The sequence below is a fragment of the Periplaneta americana genome, chromosome 8 (genome assembly GCF_040183065.1).
Source record: "Periplaneta americana isolate PAMFEO1 chromosome 8, P.americana_PAMFEO1_priV1, whole genome shotgun sequence".
Classification (NCBI taxonomy): domain Eukaryota; kingdom Metazoa; phylum Arthropoda; class Insecta; order Blattodea; family Blattidae; genus Periplaneta; species Periplaneta americana.
Window position 1 is genome coordinate 92,501,569 of NC_091124.1, and position 24,781 is coordinate 92,526,349.

The window sequence follows — 24,781 nt, forward strand, 5'->3', positions numbered from 1 at the left end:
ATTTTTGTTATGTAATGGGCAGATTGTTACTGTTAAGTTCAATTTGTTGAGCTGTTTAATGAAACAATCATGTCCTGCCAACAATCAGAAATGTACTACTGCTTGGCTTCGAGGTTTTGTTTAAATGTACTTTTCTTCATTTACTTTTTCATACAGTTTGCCTTTCAATTCTTCAGCATTGTTTATTTCCAGTGCTTTCTTATTAATTTGGATTTTGATGGAATTCCTATGCTAAAGGCAGGTTTTGCTTTAATTTGGGTAGTTTTTTTTTCAGCGTAACTCCACCTCCTTATGGTGCACCTGGTTAATGCTAAGAGAGCTATAATACGACGAGGTTCATTTTGAAAGTACTTTTCAAAGGAATTGATAACCTGTGATAGGTGCTTTTCAAAACAGATTTTAAGCTATTAGAGAAATCACCTTCACTGGAGATTATAAACGTTGCAACAAGTCACAATCTTGGCTCCTGTCTACATTAATTCTCCTTCTCCATAGCATTCAATTTTCGAAAGATATCACAAAAAACCACTCTTATTTTTCCTCTTCAAGAAAAATGTATCAAATCCCATCCTCACTTTCCTGTGGTGCAACCTGTTTTAACAAATGAGGCTTTGGGGACCGAATAGCACTGTTCAAAGAAAAAATGGAGGCAATGCCATTTCAGCGGACATGCCATGGCATCCTCTAAGTGTGAATAGACGATATGGTCAATAAACTTATTAATGGAGAAAAATTCGTTCTGGCACTGGGAATTGAACCCAGGATCCTCAGTTTGGCGTGCTGAGAACTCTTTCCATCTGAGCTATGCAGAGACCCGATCCACAGTGCCAGCTGAACTCTTCTCCTTTGTGTTGTCACTGGCCTACTACCTGCATTTTAGACATATATATGTATCTTCTGTTAGTGGGTCCATATGACCTAACTGGAATGACTGTCAGACAACTTTGACCATGTATTATAATTAGAGGACCTCACCGATCCCTATTGAATATTGTTATTAATGACTTTATGTAGTCAACATGTAGATACTTATTAATGGAGAAAAATTTGTTCTGGCACTGGGAATTGAACCCAGGACCCTCAGTTTGGCGCACTGAGTACTATTTCCATCTGAGCTATGCCGAGACCCGATCCACAGTGCCAGCCGAACTCTTCTCTGTATTTTCACTGGCCTACTACAGCCTGCATTTTAGACATATATACATGTTATATTTGCAGGTAGGCCAGTGACAACACAAAGGAGAAAAGTTCGGCCAGAACTGTGGATCGGGTCTCGGCATAGATCAGATGTAAAGAGTACTCAGCACACCAAGCTGAGGGTCCTGGATTCGATTCCCATTAATAAATATCTACGTGATGACTACATAAAGTCATTGATAACAATATTCAATAGAGGTCGGCAAGCTCCTATAATTATATACATAGATATATATATATGGTCAAAGTTGTCTAACAGTCATTCCAGCTAGGTCATATGGACCCACTAACAGAAGGTGTGGTCACTCTTGCTTACAGATGATATAACCACCATAAAAAAATGATGCCTACATTAAAACGGTTATACCTTTTTTTCTACATTCTCTCCTATATTGGACAGCAAGAGAGCTTTACTGCCACGAACTCAGGATTAGTTAACATTTCCTGTTATAATTCAAACTATGGGAGCCATTGCAAAGTGCAATATTACAACAAAGACGTGTATTTGACTCCCATATTCTCACACAATGCAGATGGTTGGACAACTGAGGAGGATTTGAAAGTACTGGGAGCACCAGGGTGGAAGAGGAAGCAAAGATACGAACAAATGAAGGTGTATTGTAGTGGAAGTCAGGGTCTGCAATAAGCTGCAGCAACAATGATGATGATGATGATGATGACGATGATTCTCACACAATTTCTTTTTTAAAACCTTACTTTCACAAACTCTAAAGCCAGATTCAGTGGAGGACTCAGATACTTTGAAGCACCCATGTAAATGATGCAATATGTCCACAGTGAAGTCAGAGCTTTGCTTCAAGTATGTACCCGCAATCCTCCGTAACAGCTGCCATCAGTAAATACACCAACGCATTTTGTCCATTCCAATTTCAACAATAAATGTGTCCAAGATCTCGAACAAATTGTGAGCAGTGATGTTTTTACAAAAGAGGTCTTCCTCAATGATGTTATCATCTACAAACTACACAGCAAATCAAATGTGCATCCTTATAATTGTATAGGAGTGGGCATACTAGATATCCATGGTCTCATTCTGATACAGTCCGTATTCCTTCTCTTTTACTTTTTCAATTAACCAATTAAAAAAAAATAAATAAAAATTTACTCAATCACAATTATAACACCATTCAGCTGGTGCCATCTTCAAAAAAATGAAGTCTGCAGAGACAGCTATTTGTACACAAATATCAAGTACCGAGGAAGTTCGATAAATAATTAGAATAATCCGGACACTAGATTCAAAATGATGCACTGAGCAACACTGATGTCTGTCTGCATGGTGGACTGAGAAACAACTGCCTTCTGCACTTCAGTGAACAGAACAATGTAGAGTTTAATAGAATGTATAAAAATTTGGACATTGAGAGCCATCTAGTATTTGTGTTGAAAAGCAAACAGTTAGTGGCTTGTGCAGTGTAAATATTGGAATGTTTTGCAGTGCCTCTGTAAGCCAGCAACATGTGGCGCACACTTTGGGAATCACTATATTACTACATCCATTGACAATAGCGTTTATTGTATTTGCTTGATATGACCAACAAGTTTCGTTCAAACTTTGTTTTATTAATATCTTTTGCCTCGGACTGTGACAGCTTTCTTGTTAATATTTTAGTATCCAGTAAATTAATGTTATAAAAATACATAATTATACATGCTGCATGAAATTAAAGAAATACACATGTTGATTGCTGCCCTTTCTACTAAGTTCAGGGAAGAACCGCAACATGGCACCAATAATGTTAGAGATAATGTTATTTTCATGGCTTCTTCTCTGTGATAAAATATTTCATCCCTTTATATTTTCCACACATGTTCCAAGCATTGCAGTCTTGATTATGTTACATTCACATAAGAAGTCAGTAAAGCATTGGCAATAGCAAATTCAGTGCGACCACAGTTTGGCAAAAAAGTGAGAAACCTTTCTTTTCATGATGCTGAACCTTCTAGACAACAAATTAGTCATCTGATCAATGTGAGATGCCCATCACGAGTCGAATCAACCATAACAGAGTAGTATTTAGACTTATTCTTACTGTCAATTATCTCATTTTATATACTTCCCCCCCTCCCCATGAGTGCCACAATTTCTTAAAATATATGCTTTAGAGATGAAGCAATTTATCCCCTTGCTAAATGAAACTTACACTGGAAAGAGTGTAAAAATTATAAGAATTACTGTACTTGGCAATTCTGCCTCACATGATTTGCAAAACCAGTCAAGGAAATAATTACTTAAAGTTAACAGCTATATGTTATTTCTACAAAATCACACAGCTCAGCAACATTTCGTGAGACAACATGTTAATTATAAAAGATCCTCCTAATTTCACATGCAGAGACCTCAATAGAAAGAGGGGAGGTAACTCAGCCAATGAAGGGAAACCCTACTCTGTTCAACTATGCAAATAAGAGAATGAATAGCCGAATTTCCTGGAAGGTTAACTTTAAAATATTACAATTCATTCAATATCGTTTGTTTGAACCTGAACTTTGAATAAAATAAAACAAAATACTGTAATAGTAAGATGTAAATAGAAAGTTTTTGCACCTTTCATGTTTGCTAAACGGTTAATGCTAAGTTGACATCAGTAGTGACAATGTTCACATTTGTAAAATTTCGGAAAGAAATGTAAAGGATCAGTGCACATGCTCCTTCAATGTCCTCAACCAGAGAACAAGGAATTTTAACAGAAAATTATTTCCTGAGCCTTCTTATATATCCATCTTGAGCTGTTCTAAGCACTGTAAATATCTTACACAGTGGTAAATCTCAAACGAGATTGTCATATTTTAACACTGAATTAGACCTATGGTAAACTTCGTTCACTTCCATGTTATCTGCCTAGAGATTGCGGCTTATTGAAATAACGCGAGATAAATGGTTCTTTCATCAATGACAACACAGTTTTAAACATTTTGCAGATGATAAGGGTGCAGAAACACTAATAACAGACATCTATACATACTTTGTCATACAAACGCAAAGTTACATGGAAGCAAATTGTAATATTAGGTGGATTGTGTTTAATGGCATGTGAGGCCCAGGAAGGTTGCTAGCTTATATCCTCTGTAGTATTATATTCAAATTTGAATACAGTGGAACCTCCATGCATCGTATCCATTATCGTCATTTTCCCGCCTTTTTCGTCAGCTTTCTTTTTGGTCCTGGAAATAGTCTCCCGGTTCCATTGTTCCTCAAACTATTGTTTTATCACATCGATCGTTGACAAATCACGGTCCCAACACCATATTTTCCCATAGTTTTCTTGTACTTTGAAAGAGGAAAGCTTTTGCTTTCCATTATTATCTATGAAGATAAAAGGATGCATAAGATTGAGATCCGGAGACTATGTCAAACTTCGCAGAGAAATGTAAAATGTATTAAGCCACCATGATACATGATGTGATTCGTGATCTATGTGCAGCGCGCAAACTCTCCACATGCATTTGATATAATCTGTTAATGCAGAAATTAGTTATTACTTGTGTGATTTGTGCTATGAAGACAGGTATACTTCGCACGAAAACATGACGACCTTCCCTCATCCCCTTCACCAATTAACTGCAGGCACGAGCAAGGGATAAACCCTTAGCCGAGTTGCCAATTCTTGAAGTCATTGTGATTTGCGAACGTTTTTCAAACTGTGTTCCATGAAACCGCGATTTTCAGAAAGACTATATTATCTTTGTAAATATACCTTAATTTATAATTACTAAAACAAAATTGATATAAAAATGAACAAACTTATTTTAAAAACACTTTATATTTATATTTTCACTAATATGTTGTGCCTAAATAAACAAAAAAAAATGCAGATTTCTATATTAAGGGTTAAATTCTCATGTTATTGAAGTTCTAGAATTTTGTACTTAATTAAGAATGTTGCGCTGGTAAAATTTTCTGAAATTGTGATCATTGAATGGTTATAGAATTTATAGTACAAAAGAGTAAAGTTAGATTTTATCAGCTTCGCCTTGGGTAATACTTTCCACGAACGCATAAAATCTGTTCACTCTAGTGTGCTATACAATATTTTATTCATTACAGGTATGTAAATTTAATTTTAAATTGTAGGGCTTTTCTTTGTAATGTGTTGTTGGCGAAGAAGTTCATATATATTCATTTTACTATCGCTAATATGTTGGTTGTCATGTAGAGTGATTTAAAAACATTTAATTCACTGCTGTAAGTTAGAAAACTTTTTAGCACTGCTGTGAATAATGTCATTATTTAGGTTGCTAAGGACGGTGTTGCTGTTGGAGATATCTCTTTCGCGTATTGTTCAAATACTGTTCGGCAAAGTAAATCGCGTATAAAATCGTCTATCTTACCGAATTCTGTTTTAATTTGTTTATTTTCTCTTTAGTTGGTGAACCGTAATTCTTAATTTCTATGCTCATATATCCAACTCCGCCGGTTGCGTCCGATTAAGATTTATACTTATTAAACTGCCTGAACTTTCGATTACTTTATGGATAGAATTTCTAACATTAGACACAATTTTAACACTTTGTTTTCTTGGCTACGCTCCTCTGCAAATAAGATATTCTGTTTTCTTCGACGGTGTTGTTTGCTGTTCTTGTCGTGATGGTCCTGGATCTTCAGGTGAATCAGGAGGCCTGGCTGCTGATCATCTGCTCCAACACTCATTAATCATGACCGGAATAAATTAGACATATTGAAGCGCACAACGGTATAAAACAACAAGTCGACAAAGACACTGAGAATGGATGAAACCCAACAGGTAGAGGTAATGACTACTAGATTTGGCAATGCTGGGATCTATTGTATTTCTGCCACGCGGCTAGGGGTTGAGTAGAGGATGGGGGTTTATGAGGGATTACCAATTCCAAGAAGAGTGGCCGTCATGTTTCCGAGCCAAGTATATTAGATTCTGAAAAGAAATGTAGTTTTATAGTAACTTATTGATTAATCATATTTTTTCACGCAAGAATGATGTGAAGGTGTACAAAACATTTGATACAGTATTATTATGGAATATATTATACGGTCGACTTACCCAATGAGATTTGTTGTGTTAATACTGTGCTACAACACACTGCTGATGTCTACAATAGCAAGTGTTTCTGTACATTGTTTATGTTCAGTACATATTTATATGCTTAGACATGTACAGCTGTCAAAAGAAAAAGTGGCCGCTCTCCTGAAACAAAGTTCCCTTCGGGTATCTTCGCTGCAATTTGGAGACAGGCGATGTTACATGTTGTTGGACCACGTTGCCTGATATCTACAGTTATAATTGAAGTATTCTGTGTGTTATCGATAGCATAATGGTAGCGTTCAGGCCTCTTATTCATGAGGTCCTGCGTTCGACTACAACCACGTGCTTTTTATGTTCTTTTTTGTTCTGTTTTTGAGAGAGACAAACTATACATAATGGCTCCTTTCTCTTTTACGATTATTTTAGTAATTAACATCAGGGTTCATTAATATATTATGCCATGACTTTATCATTATGATATTGTGGCTGCAAATGGAAAGAAAAAATATTTTATTCTCAATAAAAATATCTTTCGTGGCATAAACAAAACAAATTTACTGGCGTCGGCCTTAAAACATTCAAACAATTAAGCGTTCAAAAAACAAAACAAAAAGCCACAATTCAATATTTAGTCTATCTTCCTCTTATCTCGATCATCTTGCAGTCGAGTGGGCATGGAATTGACTAGTCTTTGCAAATAGCGACTAAACAGACACGATATTCCAGGCATTCTGAACATACATACATAAGTGTTCTGTCCATGGACAGGTCTTTCATTGCAAACCCAGCAATCTCCAATCTTTCCTATTTTCTGCCTTCCTCTTAGTCTCTGCATATGATCCACATATCCTAATGTCGTCTATTATTCTTTTCAACCAGAGACCCAACCAGTTAATTTTTATCTTTCTAATCAGTTTCAGCATCATTCTTTCTTCACTCACTTTTTCAAACACAATTTTATTTCTTATTCTATCTGTCCACTTCACACGCACCGTTCTTCTCCACATGCACATTTCAAATGCTTCAATTCGTTTCTCTTCATTTCGTCGTAATGTCCATGTTCCTTCCCCATACAAAGCACTTCACTAGTCTCTTCCTTAGTTCTTTTTCCAGAGGTCCACAGAAGATCCTTCTTCTTCTATTTAAAGCTTCATTTGTTCATGTTTACAGTTTTTCTTGGGAAGGATAGGCCTAAATGCGGTAACATCCCATTGCTTTCCGCACACCACTATCTCTTTCGCATCTTATTAAATTCCAGGGGGCCCAAGCGTGGAGATGAGGAGAGTGGATTTGACTAATTGGGCCCTCCGGACTTCACCGAAAGCCACGGCAAGGGTTAAATATTAATTCTATCAGGATGTTTGACCCTATCAGAGATCGGGAAATCTCAATTAGCCTTTGCCCCCGGCATCCTGGACTAGCTTCTACGAATCATCAGAAAATCTTAGAGTGTGATTGGGTCAATTTTTCCGAAAATGTTTCCACACTTTTGCCCTCGTAGCTCAGCGGACGAACGTCGGAATTTAGATGTCAACGTCTCAGGTTCAATTCCTCGTTACTCCTTTTCATTTTATTGTAGTTCAAGATAGTATAATGTAATAATACAAAAAGAAAAACTAATAGCAGTATTATGCAACTGGATTTTTCCAAACCTAATATTAAATTTATGTTATTTATATCGCTAAAGAACGATTACAATATAAATAACTTGAATATTATTTATACAGTATCACTAAAGAACGATAACACAATATAAATGATAAATATCGGTTTGTTTAATTAATATAAGATATTATATAATACGTATTTAATTATCTAAATAAAATAACCTATTTTACAAAGAAAGATGTTTATTTGTGTTATAATAATTACCTACATAAAATACAGATTATTATATTGCGAAAGAACAATAACAATATAAATAACTTTATATTATTTTATAATGCTAATGAAGGAAAACAATATAAATGATAACTTGAAAATTGTTTATATCGCTAAAGAACGATAACAATATAAAAAACGTGAATATTATTCATATCGGAATTTCACAGATTTATTACAGATGTATTTAAGAAATTGTAGAAGAATAGTAATTAGTAACAGTGTCCTATTTATTCTTCTTGGAGCCAAATTTGTAACTTTTAAAAGTGTGGTTACTATGTTGAAATGTATGTGTTGCAACGGATGCTTGATTTGTTATGTATGTGAGTCAGTTATGGGATGCTTGATGTCGTCGCAATGTCGTAATTATAGTTTGATTGTGTTTGTGTGACTACTGTGTATTAATTTATGATGTATGGTACGGAAAGCTGCATATTTGTGTTATAGAAGTGTTACGTATGTGTGTTGTTAATGTTTTAGTATGTTTCAAATTGATAACTGATATTTGTTTTGCAATCGCAATGCCTAATTTACGGATTGTTTATGTTTTGTTTACATCGCGTAAGCTAATTTAATTTTCTTTTCCATTTCTCTTTATGCTTATGTTTTTTGTGTATAAAACTATAGCCCTAACATACATATGTAAAATAGGGCTAACCCCCATTGGAGATACTGTAGCTACAATAGTAATAATTATTATTCATATTGTTATAAAACGATAACAGAATACAAATGATGACTTGAATTTTATTCATATCTCTAAAGAACGATAACAAAATATAAATAACGTGATATCCATCAAGAACGATAACTGGATATAAATGATAATTTGAATATCATTTACATCGCTAAAGAACGATTAAAAAATAAAATGAAAACTTGAAGAAGGCGCGAACCCAGAACCTTTGAATCATTAAACAAGCACTCTACCGCTGGTCTGCGAGGAACAGATATGGAACACTTTCATAGTTCCGGAACTGCTTGTACAAGCACATGCATCATGTAACATCGCTGTGACCCGAAGTGGACTTTGAAAATATTCGCTGTTCACAAGTGTGGCCACTTTTTTTTTTGACAGCTGTACAGAAGAAGTATCTCTGTAGGATTACTAAAGAGCTATACAAGTTTCAACATTATTTTCATGCGATATGATATAGGCCTAATTTGTGACACAGATTCTAGTTGCATGTAATGCAACAGTATAGCTAATGGAAGCCAGCCTACAATAGTATTCATTTTATGGGAATAGATTTGTGCTTTCTGAACATATCACGAATCTAGGTTTATGATTTTATCATAACTTCATTTCTGTCTAAATTATCAGTAACGACAAACATCTCTTAAGGAATAGCAAAATAATTTCTAGTCTGTACATCATCCTCATCACAAGCATGACTTGGTACGATGGTGTGGGATGTGGTAAAACTACATCTTTCTGTTTACTTCAGTATCATTTTTATCAGAAAATGACTATAGAATTCAGATGTAAAATGTGCACGAAACGAAAGATAATTGCAGATTTTTTCTGCAAGAAATAGTGTAGGCCTACATAATATTCTAATAAAGTAGCATTCAGTGTAATCACTAACCATTCGGTTGTTCATTTTATACTCTATTTAAGCAATCAATAGATTTCTTATCGCAAGTTTACAAACAAGAATAAAATATTACGAGACACGTCCATTATGATCTTATATTATTTATGATCATTGTTAAAAATTAAATGCATCGATTACCAGTATGTGGGTGTTCCCTCTTAAATCATCTAGGGAACAGTGGGATACGTTCATAACTCTGTTGTGTATATTAATGCCTAAATACGGTAACTTTTATGGTTTCCCAGTATTATCGTTTTTATTTCCTGTTACCCAAAAAACTGATGGATTGAGGTTTCACTGTAGTTGATTACATACCAGTAACCTTACTGAAATAGTTTCAGGCTCTTACACAGTGCAGCCAATAATCTGGAAGTATAGTGCAATTTATGAGCTTGCAACTGTATTTGATACATGAACTACACTACAATAAAAAAAAATCCTTACGTTTTAAATATAAGTGTTCGATAAAAATATTGTAAAATTTATTTCAAGCACAAAAAATGAATCTACTATTTTTACCCGAATATGAGATCAAGCACAAAAAATGTATCCACTATTTTTACCCGAATATGAGACAAATGTGTTATCCAGTAGCAGTGTCAAATTTCAAAATGTACAAAGCCATTTGGATAGTATGCATAGTTCGTGTGACTAGAATATTTAGGATGATTGCCTTACTGGTAAACAAATTTAATTTCTTCCAAAGGATCAAACTATTTTGCAGGAGTTAACTTGAAATAGTGATTATTCAAGAACCATGGTTTACAATGAATTAATAATTGCCTGTGAATTCATAATCAGAAATTCCTTAAGAAAATTACATCCTACAGAAAGCATTGGAAAACTAGGTATAGTCTTATATTCGGGTAAATTCTGTATATTACTCATTTACTTCTACAGCTGTAAGATGAATTTCATTACCTCCATTGAATATTATTCTTTGATTTCTTTTCTAAAATTCCTATTCCTTCAAGTACATTTGTGATGTCATAAATTCGTCTTTTCTGAACATCAAGGCACTCAGAAGCCACATTCAGGTCAACTACTCCATCCGGGGACGACTGCAGCAAACCAACAAATTTTTTTGTCAGGAGACCCAGAGAAGTATCATATCGTGTCCGCTCCACAGGCTTACCTGTGAATATTAACTGAATTAGTCAGGCTATGATATGTTACATGAATTTATATGTTGATAACTCAGTCTAATCTACATGTGGAAGCACAACAAAACTGACAAAATGAAAACTGTCTTTGGAAGACAGATCTAAAGCAGTTATTTCTAATAAACTAACAAACAGTTTAACATCCACGAAGTTACTTACACAGAAGATGACATTAAAACATAGAATTTATTATGAACTTCGACCAGACATCAGAATTATACATTTTCAACTAATGAAATAAGGATTATTTGCAGAGACGCCAATAGAACAGCAATCCCTGATCTTGATAAAAACTTAATTTCATGATAGCAACCATTAAAACACTGAAATGGCATATTTAAAATAAAAGTATGAAAAGCTTCTGATCTTCAAAACTTATGGATCGAATTAATTTTTTGGAGAGATTTTAGAAATCCAGATTTGACTTCTTGTAATGAACATCAATATGATGAAGGCCGGTTGAAGGGCTAAGCGCCAAAGGTGACTAACCCACAATATTACAAAAATTGGGACAATCATTCCTAGGGAAAGAGAATTTGCAATACTTTGTGGTAGAAATGACTAACCAACATCTGTTACAGAATGCTAATGACATTGTACGGTTACATTTAGAACTTCTTGGAAAGCTAGTTTTGTGATTGGAAAACCCGACTAAGCCACATCACAATCTGAGAGTCACAAAGGACAGATGTGGACCTATAATTTGGGTATTCATGATGATCTCTCCAATAAAGGATTCATGTACACGTGGTCCACAGGAAATAGGATCGTGTCGCATAAAACACATCGAAGAGAAGCTTCCTAATAATATATATTTTGATGTACCGAAGTACATATGATATTTTCATGCAGATATTCTGCGTCATCATATGATGAAAGAGTAATGGAACGGAGAAAAATTCTCTCCGGCGCCGGGATTTGAACCCGGGTTTTCAGCTCTACGTGCTGATGCTTTATCCACTAAGCCACGCCGGATACAACCCCGACGCCGGTTAGAATCGTCTCAGATTAAGCTCCATCTCTTGGGTTCCCTCTAGTGGCCGCCCTCTGCACTACGTCATAGATGTCTATGAACGCAGGACCGAAGTCCATACATGTGTTGAGGTGCACTCGAGTGAGTGACTGGTTGGCCGGGATCCGATGGTATAGGCGCCGTCTTAAATCACAAAGTGATTTATTACGCATATCATATATATTTTGATGTACCGAAGTACATATGATATTTCCATGCAGATATTCTGCGTCATCATATGATGAAAGAGTAATGGAACGGAGAAAAATTCTCTCCGGCACCGGGATATGAACCCGGGTTTTCAGCTCTACGTGCTGATGCTTTATCCACTAAGCCACGCCGGTTAGAATCGTCTCAGATTAAGCTCCATCTCTTGGGTTCCCTCTAGTGGCCGCCCTCTGCACTACGTCATAGATGTCTATGAACGCAGGACCGAAGTCCATACATGTGTTGAGGTGCACTCGAGTGAGTGACTGGTTGGCCGGGATCCGACGGTATAGGCGCCGTCCTTAAATCACAAAGTGATTTATTACGCATATCATATATATTTTGATGTACCGAAGTACATATGATATTTCCATGCAGATATTCTGCGTCATCATATGATGAAAGAGTAATGGAACGGAGAAAAATTCTCCTAATAATAGAACACATTTTGATACTCTACAGTGATGCATGCAGCAATCAGAATAGAAATATAGAAGTATCTTTATTTTTGTCCTACATTCTACAGAACTCACCCAGCCTTCAGACTATTGATAAAAAATTCTTCATACCAAGTCATAGTTTTTTCAGATGTGAACAGGATTTTTCAGTGATTGAAAAATCAAAACAGTACAATCCGAATTCTATGTATCAGAATAATGGATGGAGATGGTCAAAACTGCGAGAAAGAAAGCTCCTTACTTTGATGTAATCTAAATGGAGACTGCAAATTTTTTCCGTACTACATGTTTAGAGAAAGATATCACCAATCGCAAAACCACTGTGGATAAAAACAAAGTCGAATGGCTTAAAACCACTTGGATACGATTATAAAAAAGAACATCCAAGAGAATTGAAAATGAAATGGTTATCCCGAGGAAGCTCCTAGCACCGAGGAAGGCTGAGGGCATTTGAGAATCTAGATTTACCAAAACTATACCCTGAAGGAAATAACCTGACTTTGGAGAAATTTAATGATCTAATGAGCTAGCTTCAATACATACTTCCAGTGTACAAGTCCTTCTACCAGATTTTGAATGGAGATGGATATGCTATAGATTATGGTAACAGTTGGTACAGAACAGGAAAATGAGTAGCTGACATGGCAAACATATAGAAGTTGAGCTTCAATTTTGTTCAATTAAAAACAATTTGCACTTTGTTTTCTTAACTCATGAAATTTCAGTATTATTTCATTTTGCTTAGCCGGAGAAGAGACAAGTAAATCACATAGCACATAGGGTGCTAATTTTTTGTGAGTACCAAACATGACTACAGAATTTTTTCTACAAAGAAGAAGAAAAAAAAACATTGTATTTTGACATTACTAACTCTTATATTCTTAATAATAATACTATGTATATTATGTTTGTATTACAATAAAAATATATTCGTCAATCAATCTCCATTTTTTTTAGTTTCTTCTCAACTTTAACATTCATTTGTGCAAATGTAGGTAAATGTGGGTTAGTCACTTTTAGTGCTGAGCCCTTCAATTAGTCTTTAAGTAATCAGTTTTGAATAGTGTGCCGTTTTATTTTGGCACACTACTTTTATTTTCCTTTTTTTTTTTTCCTTTTTTTTTTTTTTTTCTTTTCTTTCTATCTTTATTTTTATTTCATTTTTGTATTCGTTTACCTTACTCTTCATAGATGCCTTTACCTTTTCTCCATTTTCGGTCTTACTCTCTCCTTTAGTTAACTTGTTTCCTTTCTTCCATTTGAGCTCATTTATTTCCTCACGTGCAAAACTTTTAGCGATCGTGTGATTTGGGTTTGATTTATGATTGGATATTTCGAGGGAGCATTAACACTTTGTTTGACTTTAAAGGAGCATTCTTTAGTGATCACGTGATTTGGGTTCGATTTATGATTGGATATTTCGAGGGCGCATAACAGTAGTTTTGATTTTGGGGGAGCATCAATTTTTAGAAGCAGTCTGGTGGAAGGATTTGTTGAGGAAGGTTGTACCATAGCAGGGTTAGCTGCGGGGTTGGTGTTGTGGGAATTCGCAGTGGGACTGCGTGGAGGAAAAGTTCGGAAAGTATGTGCACTGATGTAGACCGGGAATCAAACGGGGTTCGTTATCTTCTACAGACAGGAGTGTAGCCGAGCTGCGGAGATAGATTATTTCTATTTGTGTGGAGTTACGAGGTGACCATGTTGGGAGAAGGTTGGAAGACAGTTGGGAAAAGTCTGGTGTGGGAATTGAGAATGTGTGTGTTAAGCATCTAGCTGTGATGTGATACCGGATCAGCCAAGAGTCGAACGGGGATTGTAATTCATCGCCTGTTACAGTTGTTCTCAGTCTGTGAAGTGATGTACAGAGAGAGAGTGGATATATGAGAGTGAAAGTGAGAGGTTATTGTTGCGTTGGAAGTGAATACATTCCTACCGGATTGTAACAGGTTTGGGTATCATTACAGAGTTGGTTATGTGTAAATTATGGTAACAGTGTGGTATCAACAACGTGAAGTATTAGTACTTTCCTCAAACGGGGCTATATTAATTATAGTGCATTTGGTAACTTAAGTTATGCAGTGAGAGACAAGTTTAGACTTGCAGTATTTATTACTCATGCTTTCAGTTAGAGAAAACAGATGGCATTGCTAGCCCTGGATTTGATGAATGCCAGGTCAATGAATGGAAAGTATCAACTAATTTACTTGAAGGGTAAATTATCAGTTATTGCATGTTTAGTATGACAACAGAGTACAGTCATTTTTCCTGTTGGATAGTTAATAAATGTTCTTTGAGTGAATTTAAGTTTATATTATGTGTTTTTCCTGAATCACCTTGGCAAAGAGATTGTCATCCTGATCATAACTATCTACGGCAGGGTAAACCTTTACTTTGTAGTATTGTTTGTTCAATATTTTTAATAATTAGTGAGGGTACACAGTGCCAGGCCATTCCAATAGGACACTACTGGAAGAAAAATAAAATAAAAGAAAAACAATTTCAACCTTTCGAATCACCACAAAAACACCAATAACCACAACCAAAACAACCACCACCACCACCACCACCACCATCACTACAAGTAGTTCAGCAGTACATTTAACACATCTTGCAGAGGTTATGAAACACCGAAATTCAATGTTAATGAGAAATGGCCAACGAATGTTGCTTGGAGCTCTCTATCAGGAGCAGGATAATTTTACGCACTGTAAATCTATGACATAGGACCCACAGCTTTACTTGCCGTGCTAGGACTTTTTCGCCATTTAAAATCAATCACCCTCGGCCAGGTATGAACCTGCAAACCTCGGACCCAGTGGCCAACATGGTAACTGAGTGAATGTACTAATCTATTATGACTAGAACACTTACGCAAAACAGTTTTTGAAGCTGGACTGGAATTATAAGACGAGGCCCCACTTGAGTTGGAGACAGTGCGCATTCTTTTGGTGGAACGTGGAGTCTTGAAACCTTCATCACTGGCTGGAGATCCTTCTAGGTTTAACCGTCGCTTCACTGCCTGTAATTGAAGACATATTTACACTTTCATTCCATAAAAAACAAAATCGATCGTAGGAGTTACACAGCTCTTCACTTCACTGAAGCTACCATTGTAGTACAGTTGCACTCAATTCTGAAATTGCACTCAAGCACTGGTTCGAATCAGTTTTGAGATTTTACCCAATTGTAAGACCAATGTCAAGTAAGACCATAACAAGACAAATCATCTCGCAAATATAATCTTCCTATCGTCAATTCCACTGATACTAGAAAGCTGCACAGTTGATACAGCACAACTAAATAATCGACTAAAAACATGAAATGGCGCAATGATTTACAATGGAAGAGCTATGCTAGAATATACAGTATTGTCATGACAAAAATCGATTCTGAATAGCACTCTGGGCAATGGCTCTGAGGAGTATGACGACACATCATATTTAAGGGTACGGCCACACGAGCTACATTTGTAGCAAGTTTTCTGCTACAAATGAAGCTGCCGTAATTGTCGCAAAATGGGTGGCCACACGGGCACTACAATTACTGCCAGTTTCTGCGTTAAATGTCGCTACGTGTGGCCACATGACATGCCACACGTAGCGACATTTGTAGCTAGTTCTTTTGCGTTTTGCAGCTCTCAGACGTAGTAGTGGAAGCTTTCTTCCGAGATGGATTATGAAGCCAAAGTCGCTTTGTGTGTGTTGTTAGTGTACATTATTATGGTGACACACAATTGTAATGCGCATGAGAAGAAAATTTATAGCAGTGCCATAAAGTTAACTTTTATTCCTGTGTCGATTTTACAACAGGCAATATTGTTCGTCAGTAACAATTGGAAGTACGGTGTGGGTGAAGGGTTTGCTGAAAGGCTGTATGAAGACCTAATTTCTCGTGGTTCTGTAGAAGGGTCATTAGGATTGTACGACAGGTTAGACATGCTCTTCCCTTTTCAATACATGAATTTCTGAAGCATCTCCAAGTAAAAAGGAGTTTTAAACATGACCCAAAACACAACTCAAAGAGGCAATTTGTTTGTAACATATTTGAGAGATCTGTCTTGTAAAAGAATTGTGTTTTTTCTTTTTTACCAAATGAAGTCGCTGTGAAGGGTTTACTGGAACGCTATTGTATAGATTTTATTATTAAAGGAAACCTTTGGTCGAAAATGAAAGAAAAAAAATGTGTACTCTCAAAGAACGGTATTTTGAAAAGAGTATAAGTGAACACATCTATCATAAAAGTTCTCTTTTTCTTGGTTTTGCAGAATGCTTATTGGACGTTGCGGCAATTTAAACTTGATCCTTGTATCCCAAAATACAACTCAAAGTGGAAATGTCTTTATAAACAATACTGATTTGTGAGGTCTGTCCTGCAAAAGAATTGTACGTTTTTTTACGAAACAAAATTGCTGTGAAGGGTTTGCTAGAACGCTTTTGTATACATTTTATTATTGAAGAATTCTTTAGGTCGAAATTGAAAGAAGAAAAATGTATGTACTTTTTAAAGAAAGATATTTTGAAGAGATTTAAAATATGTCAACTCAGCTGGACTATACATAAACGAAGCAATATTTATTGGCACCGTATTGTTAGTAACAAAATATGTCATATAGGCCTATATTGGCATCGTATTGTTATAAATCTGTCATGATAATAATTTCCCATCTAAAAGTCAATCTCCCTCTCTATCACTCCCTGATAAACACAAGTTAATTCTGTTGTTATGATTAAATATACATACTGAGAATTTCAACCATAAAAAAAACCGGGTTTTCCTTCAAATTTGAGAATACCTTTCTCCCATTGTAGGTCTACATCTTATCCAATAGAAAACAGAGTTTACGTTCTCTTAAACATGATAGATCACGTTTCTCAGATTATTAAATTTCGGGGGAGGGGGGAACTGAAAGGTGAATCTTAGGGTATGTTACAGTTTCATGTCTCGTAAAGTTTTTTACCAACAAAAGACAATTTTAACGCCAAAAGATAAGCGGGGTGGTACAAATTGCGATATCTTATAGCTAATTCGTGAGACTAATTTCACTCCACTCATCAATGTCACTTGTTAATGCCAAGGTGTTGTATGCCTGGCTGCAAATTCAATTACCAGAAGGGAACTTATTGGCGATATTTACTTTTCCTTCTGGAGAAGTAACAAAAAACAGGAGTAAGATTAAGAAAATAGTATTTAAAATTAGCTTATGCGTGTATCCATACGCATTTGTAAACTTACATTGCACTAAATTATTGTAATTCTCTACTGTAAAAAATATAACTTTGATTTGTTATTTCACTCTTTTTAAAGTCTTAATCTGTGTGTCCTTTACATGACATTTGATTTTCGCTTTCTATCTCATTCCTAAAAAATTAAAGCATAACCATTCATTTTACACGGTTGTTTGTACTTTTATTACAATATTTTTGTTTTCTTTTGCATGATATTTATTCTTTATTTACTGTCAGTTAGTAGATAAGTCTTTTGACATGTATATTCTTTGACTCGCTGAGTCTCCTTTGGGAATTATTAAAGCGGAAATAAATATTAATATAAATTTAAAGTTTAAAAATATGGATTTTATAATAAGAAATTCCCAGTAACTAACAACAATGTTAATTCGTTTAAAGTGGAAAATTATTGGTCACGAATAGACCTAACATGTCAGACGGCGCCAAACTTGCCATGTGGCCGCTTCCATTTAACTCAATGCGGTCTATAAGTCCAGCTACATTTGTCGCAGAAAGTTGCTACAAATGTAGCTGCACGTGTAGCCACCCATGTCGCTACATGTGGCCACCCAACAGCAGTAAATGTCGCAGAAAAAATGGACCCGGACCCATTCGAGTTGCGACACGACCTTGGGATGAGCCACACTTGCTACATTTACTGCTCCGTGTGGCCGCTTCCATTTAACTCAATGTTGCCTATAATTCCAGCTACATTTGTCGCAGAAAACTTGCTACAAATGTAGCTCGTGTGGCCGTACCCTAACTGGCCAACAGTATGTTATGAAATCTGTTGAAGTGTCTTGTAATTACATGTTTATTTTGCTTACTTATTAAAATGTACTGCTTATGTATTGATTTGTTACAAAGTTACTCATTGGATGCAAGCACATGCAGAGCCATGAAAATCTCATAAATAGGGCCCAGAATTTCATAGTCTAAAAACTACTAAATATGCATTGATAAATGAAGAGGAATTAAGTTTCCTGTAACAGTATGAATGCTAATGAGTATGAACTCATGGTATTCCTTAGAGCAGGGATGTAAATGAGGAGAAATCGTGCATGACATATTACCCCCTCCACCACACTGATGTGACGCTGAGAGAGGGGTTGTTTATGTCGAAGCCATGCGATTCTCACTCAATTCCATCGCATGCACCTAAATTGGTAGGAGGAGGTAAAGAGAGGAAATCACTCTGTGAGTCACCGTCCGCTATAAAATATTCTACACAGTTCCGCCACCTTTTTTTTCCAGAAGAAAATCACTGGTTGTTATTATAATATTAGTATTACTAATAATAAAAAAAAAAAAGAAATAAGTGTGTCACGATATTGTGGACATTCAGTAAAGTGTGTCGTCAGTCAAAAAAGGTTGGGAACCTCTGTTTTAGGCTATGAACTTCTCACTATAGCCGAATGTTCAATATATCCAGAGTTGACTGTACCTATGTTTATTTGTTAGTAAATATATAAGCAACTATAATTCTAAAAAAACTTTTAATATACTGGGTATTTCAGACCACCCATATCACCCTTTTTCTCTAAAACTATATGATACTGGTTGTTCATAAAAAAATTTTGATAACCAAAATCTATGTAAATAATCGATTGGTGGCAGTAAGATTTCCCATAACAAACCGAAAAGTAGGGGTACCTGTGGTCAACTTCTAAATTTCAAATTAAAACATAGGTCATTGAAGGTACCACTGGAAACTACTTTTAAAAAGAAACAACTTTTACTGAAACTTTTTTTTCTAACTTCTATTGTTTATTCACAAAGCAACAAAAATGGTATCTTCTGAGAAATGTTGTACATTGTTTAGTACGTACAATCTTCATAGTAAGTGTTCAAAATGTCTGCCACCCTATGCTATACAACATTCTAATCTCCTCCTAACATCCATGATTGCACGGAGTATTTCAGCATACCTGAGAGACCCACAGGCTTCTCTAATTCTTTGTTTCATGTCTTCCCTAGTTGTTGGACGCACATGGTAGACCATGTCTTTAAATCTCTCCCACAAGAAGTCATTTGGAGTGAAGTCAGGACATCAAACCGGCCAAACTACTAGTTCTCATTGTCCAATCCACCATAAGAGAAATAACCAGTTAACTCGCCGAGACCTATGTGAAAAGTGAGTCAGACAGCCATCCTGCTGAAGCCACATCGTTAACCGAAGTGCAAGGTAACATCATGAAGCAACTGTGCAAAATGTTTTGGAGAAAGCATGCGTACATTCTACCTTTCAACTTCTCATAAAGTATGGTCCTATGACTTGGTGTCTGAGGATGACACACCATGTGTTGAGGCTCCATATATGATGGTAATGCACTTCACATAGCCAGTGTGGATTAACCGGAGACTAGAACTGGGCATTGTGGAGATTTACCTGACCATTAGTTTTGAAAGTTTCCTCATCAGTCCACAGAAATCAAACGAGTCTGGAAGTCATGTCTCCCAAGTTCCTAATGGAGATGAATATGATATGAATGAAATTTGTCTTTGAGAATTCTAAACACTGTACCATGGTGCAATCTTGAGTCACGGGCAATCCTCCTTGTGGAGTCATGAGGATTAACTATCACCACGGCGAGGACATCGGCAGCTTTCTCATTCCTCACAAGTCGTCTGATACACTCACTCACAATGGATATCTCTCTGCATAAACATGTGCTGCTTCTCTGCAATTCCAATGGTATTCTCCAAGTATCATCAATATGTCGAATGCTCCATTTGTGAATGACATTTTTCAATTAGCAAACCCACAGGGAGACAATGTGATATGGACAAATAAACAAAATTCACTGCTGCTGTGCAAAATAAAAGACAGTGGAAAGTGACTTGGTTTCAAGATCTGCAGTGTTTACAATTACCATGTACCTACTACCAGTACAGTACATACATAAACAAGGTATAGCAGTTCTCAGGAGATACGATTTTTGTTCCTTTGTAAACAATAAAAGTTAGAAAAAAAAAGTTTCAGTAAAAGTTGTATTTTTTTAAAGTAGTTTCCAACGGTACCTTCAATGACCTATGTTCTAATTTGAAATTTCTAAGTTGACTACAGGTACCCCTACTTCCAGTTTGTTACGGAAAAGGCTGATATGGGTAGTCTGAAACATCTGGTATATACCTAAGTTCTAATCTGCTAAAATTATATGTCACAATTTACTATGTTACATGTATCCTATAGTTATGTTACATACTGTTGGACCCACCAAAATACGCAGTTTTGAGATTCACCTTATGTATTCACATGTCGAAAGATAAACAGTTATAAAGCAGTGATACACAGTTCTTTCCCTAGTTCATCTCACAACTGATCTTTCTTCCTTACATTCCTGTGATCTTGATAGCTCATGTTGCATAGCATGGAATGTCTTTTAACAGACTTTATTACCCACTCAGTCACTACTGCCAAAATGAATGCAGGACATGGGAAAACGCTGCTTGCAGCAAACAGCGAGTAGTAATGCTGCAGCCCCGCCACCCAGGCAGGATTGTGTTGCTGTGATGTGAGTGGGTAACTTTTGTTTCGTAGAATACATTAACTTATTTTATATGTAGTAAAACATTACACCAATGAGCTACCGCACACTTCGGCAACAAACCTTACTAATGTTCTTCTCATATGTATGCACAATGAAAATCACGGACACCTGAACAATTATTTGTTGTTGAATTCGTGTATTTGGAAGTTTCTCAAGTTATATCATTATCTACGAGGGTTGTCCCAAAAGTAAGTTTACAATGTATATCTCTCAATATTATATAACACTGTGCAGTGTGTTCTACACTTAACGCTTTATTTTTCCATATAGTATCCATGGAAACTCAGTCATCTAACAGTGAGACAAGTTTTTCGATGCCACACTCGTAAAACATGGTGTCCTCACCGTTGAGCTAGCGTTTCACCACTGTTTTAACATCATCACATTGAAATCATGCCCTCCAAAATGTTCTTTCAGAACCAGAAAGAGACGAAAATCACTTGGCGCTAGATCAGGACTATACAATGGATGTTCTAAAATCTCTCACCGAAAATGTTGCAAAAGTTCTCGAATTCATTGACAGTGTGTGGCCGAGCATTATTGTGGTGGAGTACACCTTTTGTCAACAGTCCAGGACATTTACGTCTAATGGCAGCTCTTAAATGTTCCATTTTGCACAGTATACAGCTGCTTCAATATTGTGGCAACTGTGCTGGAAGATTCTAGTTCCCTCGGGAGTGTGCGTGCGTATCCAGCGCGACACAGGGCGAGAAGGAGGAGCAGAGACGGGACTCGAGCTTCGGTGGACGCTGAGGCGCGGCACGGAGCAAGGGGGAGAGCTGCGGGCCCAGCGCGGAGTGGACTGACGTAAGGAAACGTCTGAATGCCCATAAAGTTCGCAAAGCCACGCGAACAGAAGGTTCAAGAAAGTGTGATTTAATAAATAAAAGAGGTGAGTGTGTGTGAGCAGCGAGTCAGTCAGCTGCGAGAGAGCTAGTTAGCGGAGACGTATCCAGTGGATCTGAGTTCAAGGTGCAGTGAACTTGAGTAACTGTGACAGCGTCCAGAAGTTTTGGGTTCGAAGTGCAGTGAACTGTCTCTGGAAGTCTTGGGTTTGAAGTGCAATGAACTGTATCTGGAAGATTTGGGATTCGACGTACCATGAACTTGAGTAAGTGAGCTAGAACTGGCCATGGCGAACGAACTGTGAACTGACAGTTTTATTTTGTACATAGTGCTTTGTGAACATTAGTTGAAATTAGGAGTACATTGTTGTTCTTCTGAATAATACACGTGAATTGTCATTGTCGTTCGGTGGAGTGCAATAACTACTACGGTGTTGCTGTGTTGAGTGGAATACCCATTGTTTATGGATGTGTGATGAAAGAAATAAAAGTCACATTATTGTTGAATAAAAGTTACAATATTGTTGCTCCCTTCTCCAAGAAATCGACTGGCAGCACACTTTTTTTATGGTAACCATCACTTTACTAGCCAACCTTACAACCTTGAATTTCTTGGTTCATGGGGAACCTGGGGTGTGATGGTGAACCCATGTTTCATCACCAGTGACAATGCGTTCATCTTGGCCACCAATGCATATTATTGTAAGAATGACTGGACACAAACTATTCTCTGAACTTTGTAGACTTCAAAAAGGTTTTGCAGGACCCATAGTGCATACAATGTGTGAAAACCCAACTGCCCAATAATACACCTAACTGCTCCATGTGACAATGCATGCATAAATTTCGCTACAATTGCAATCAGTCTAACAACAGATATCACACATTTTGTAAACTTAGTTTTGGGACGACCCTCGTAAATTAGAAACAGATAATGGCAAAACAAGTTAGGTTCGTTCTAAAGGCATGAGAAGGAAAACAGTGAGTGGAACCATATAGTAGGATGCAAAATTTCGGTAAACCTGTACTGCATGGCTGCTATGAAGATGTTTCTATGCAGGCCATTTTTTCTTTTCATAAGTGTACACTGCTCCATGTCTCACTGCGTACTGAGTTCGATACCAGTATTGAACTCTGCTACGTCATATTTCCATGCGAATTTATTAATTTACTGTTACGAGAAATATCCCTTAGACTAAATTACATATATCTCATATTTCATACATTCCTCTATTAGGTGTAAGAGCATTCCTTTCAACAAGGTCTTGTGGTCTAGTGCTTAAGACCTTGGACAAGTCATTTCATAAAGGTAAGTAAAGTAAAATTTAATACCAAGTTTAAAAGAACTACCAATTAAGATACAGGCTGACAGATGGAGAAGAGGGAATACAAGGAGAAAAAGAAAGAGATGAATAGAATTAATTTTTATACTCGTCATTTTGCTTGTAGTTTAGGTTTTGCTCATAGATGTCCTCACACAAAACCTCTAGTTTCCATGTCTCACATTAGTGTTGTTGCTTGGCCATTGCTATCTACATAATTACTGGAAAGATTTTTGTTATCACACTTCAAGCAATATGATAAAAATGAGGACTGCTCGCCAAGAAAGATAAGATATTTCTTTAATTGCATAGCAGTGTTCAGCTCATATCCTGAATCTTGTCTCAATATCTTATTAAGGAGAACAAAACATAAATGAACATAAGTATCTACAGTATAAGTTGTGGCAAGTAATCAGTTTGCCAATGCAAACTTCAGAAGTGAAGATGCAAAGATGGATTATCACCGATACTGTCCCAAGACGTGAAATGGAATATGCTTTCTGACTGTCCTAAATCTTACATAATAACTGATCCCCATTTATGAAAATGTGTTAAGAAGATAGAAAGAATAAAAATCAATGTTAAGATGGTTAGTACCCTTAGGATAAAATGCAATATGTCAGAGAAATTGAATCGACTTTTGCAAAATGGACACATGTTACTATTTAATGTTTTGAAATATTCAAGAAAAACATAATAGCAAGTAGGAAACTTAAAATTGGAACTTGATATTCTTGTTACATGAAGTTAGCTAAAAATGTGTCTGCTATATGTTATAATTTATTCATATTATTATTCCATTGGTCATCCATTAAGTTACAGTTTCCATGAAAAAAACCAAAGACAAAAATGTAAAATATGTCCTTTTTGCAAAAGTCGATTCAATTACCGTACTGTGCAAATGGGCAAGCAGTAAGAGCATGAATAGAGCTAAAGGATACTTTGTAAGAATAACGAGTGTTAACGAAATCCAGAACTGACACAGAAATCAAGATATATGAAAAAAGTTACAATCCTTGAGAGCACTGCATTTTCTGACTTTTAATGGCCGATTCAATATTGTCATAATTCAAAACATAAGCTACGTGCATCTGAATGTAAATCTGCATTTGTTTGTTCATGCTAAATTCCCAGAAAATCATTTGACTGCACACGTGTAATTTGAGCAAAATCTGAAACCTTCAATCAATCCATGTTCACTGACGAGATCTCACAAGATACATCTGCTATGCTTGCTTACTTACTTACAAATGGCTTTTAAGGAACCCGAAGGTTCATTGCCGCCCTCACATAAGCCC

The 24,781-nt window shown here is 36.3% G+C and overlaps 1 protein-coding gene across 1 annotated transcript in view; it reads right to left on the reverse strand.

Annotated features, from left to right (window-relative positions):
- The window catches only part of E2f1 (E2F transcription factor 1), a 101,268-nt gene that overhangs the window by 71,278 nt on the left and 5,209 nt on the right, over positions 1–24,781 (reverse strand). The window contains exons 4-5 of the mRNA XM_069833272.1: positions 15,412–15,559; positions 10,622–10,835 (exon numbers count right to left, since the gene is read on the reverse strand). Coding sequence (XP_069689373.1) covers positions 10,622–10,835; positions 15,412–15,559 — 362 coding nt within the window. The remainder of the gene's footprint in view (positions 1–10,621; positions 10,836–15,411; positions 15,560–24,781) is intronic.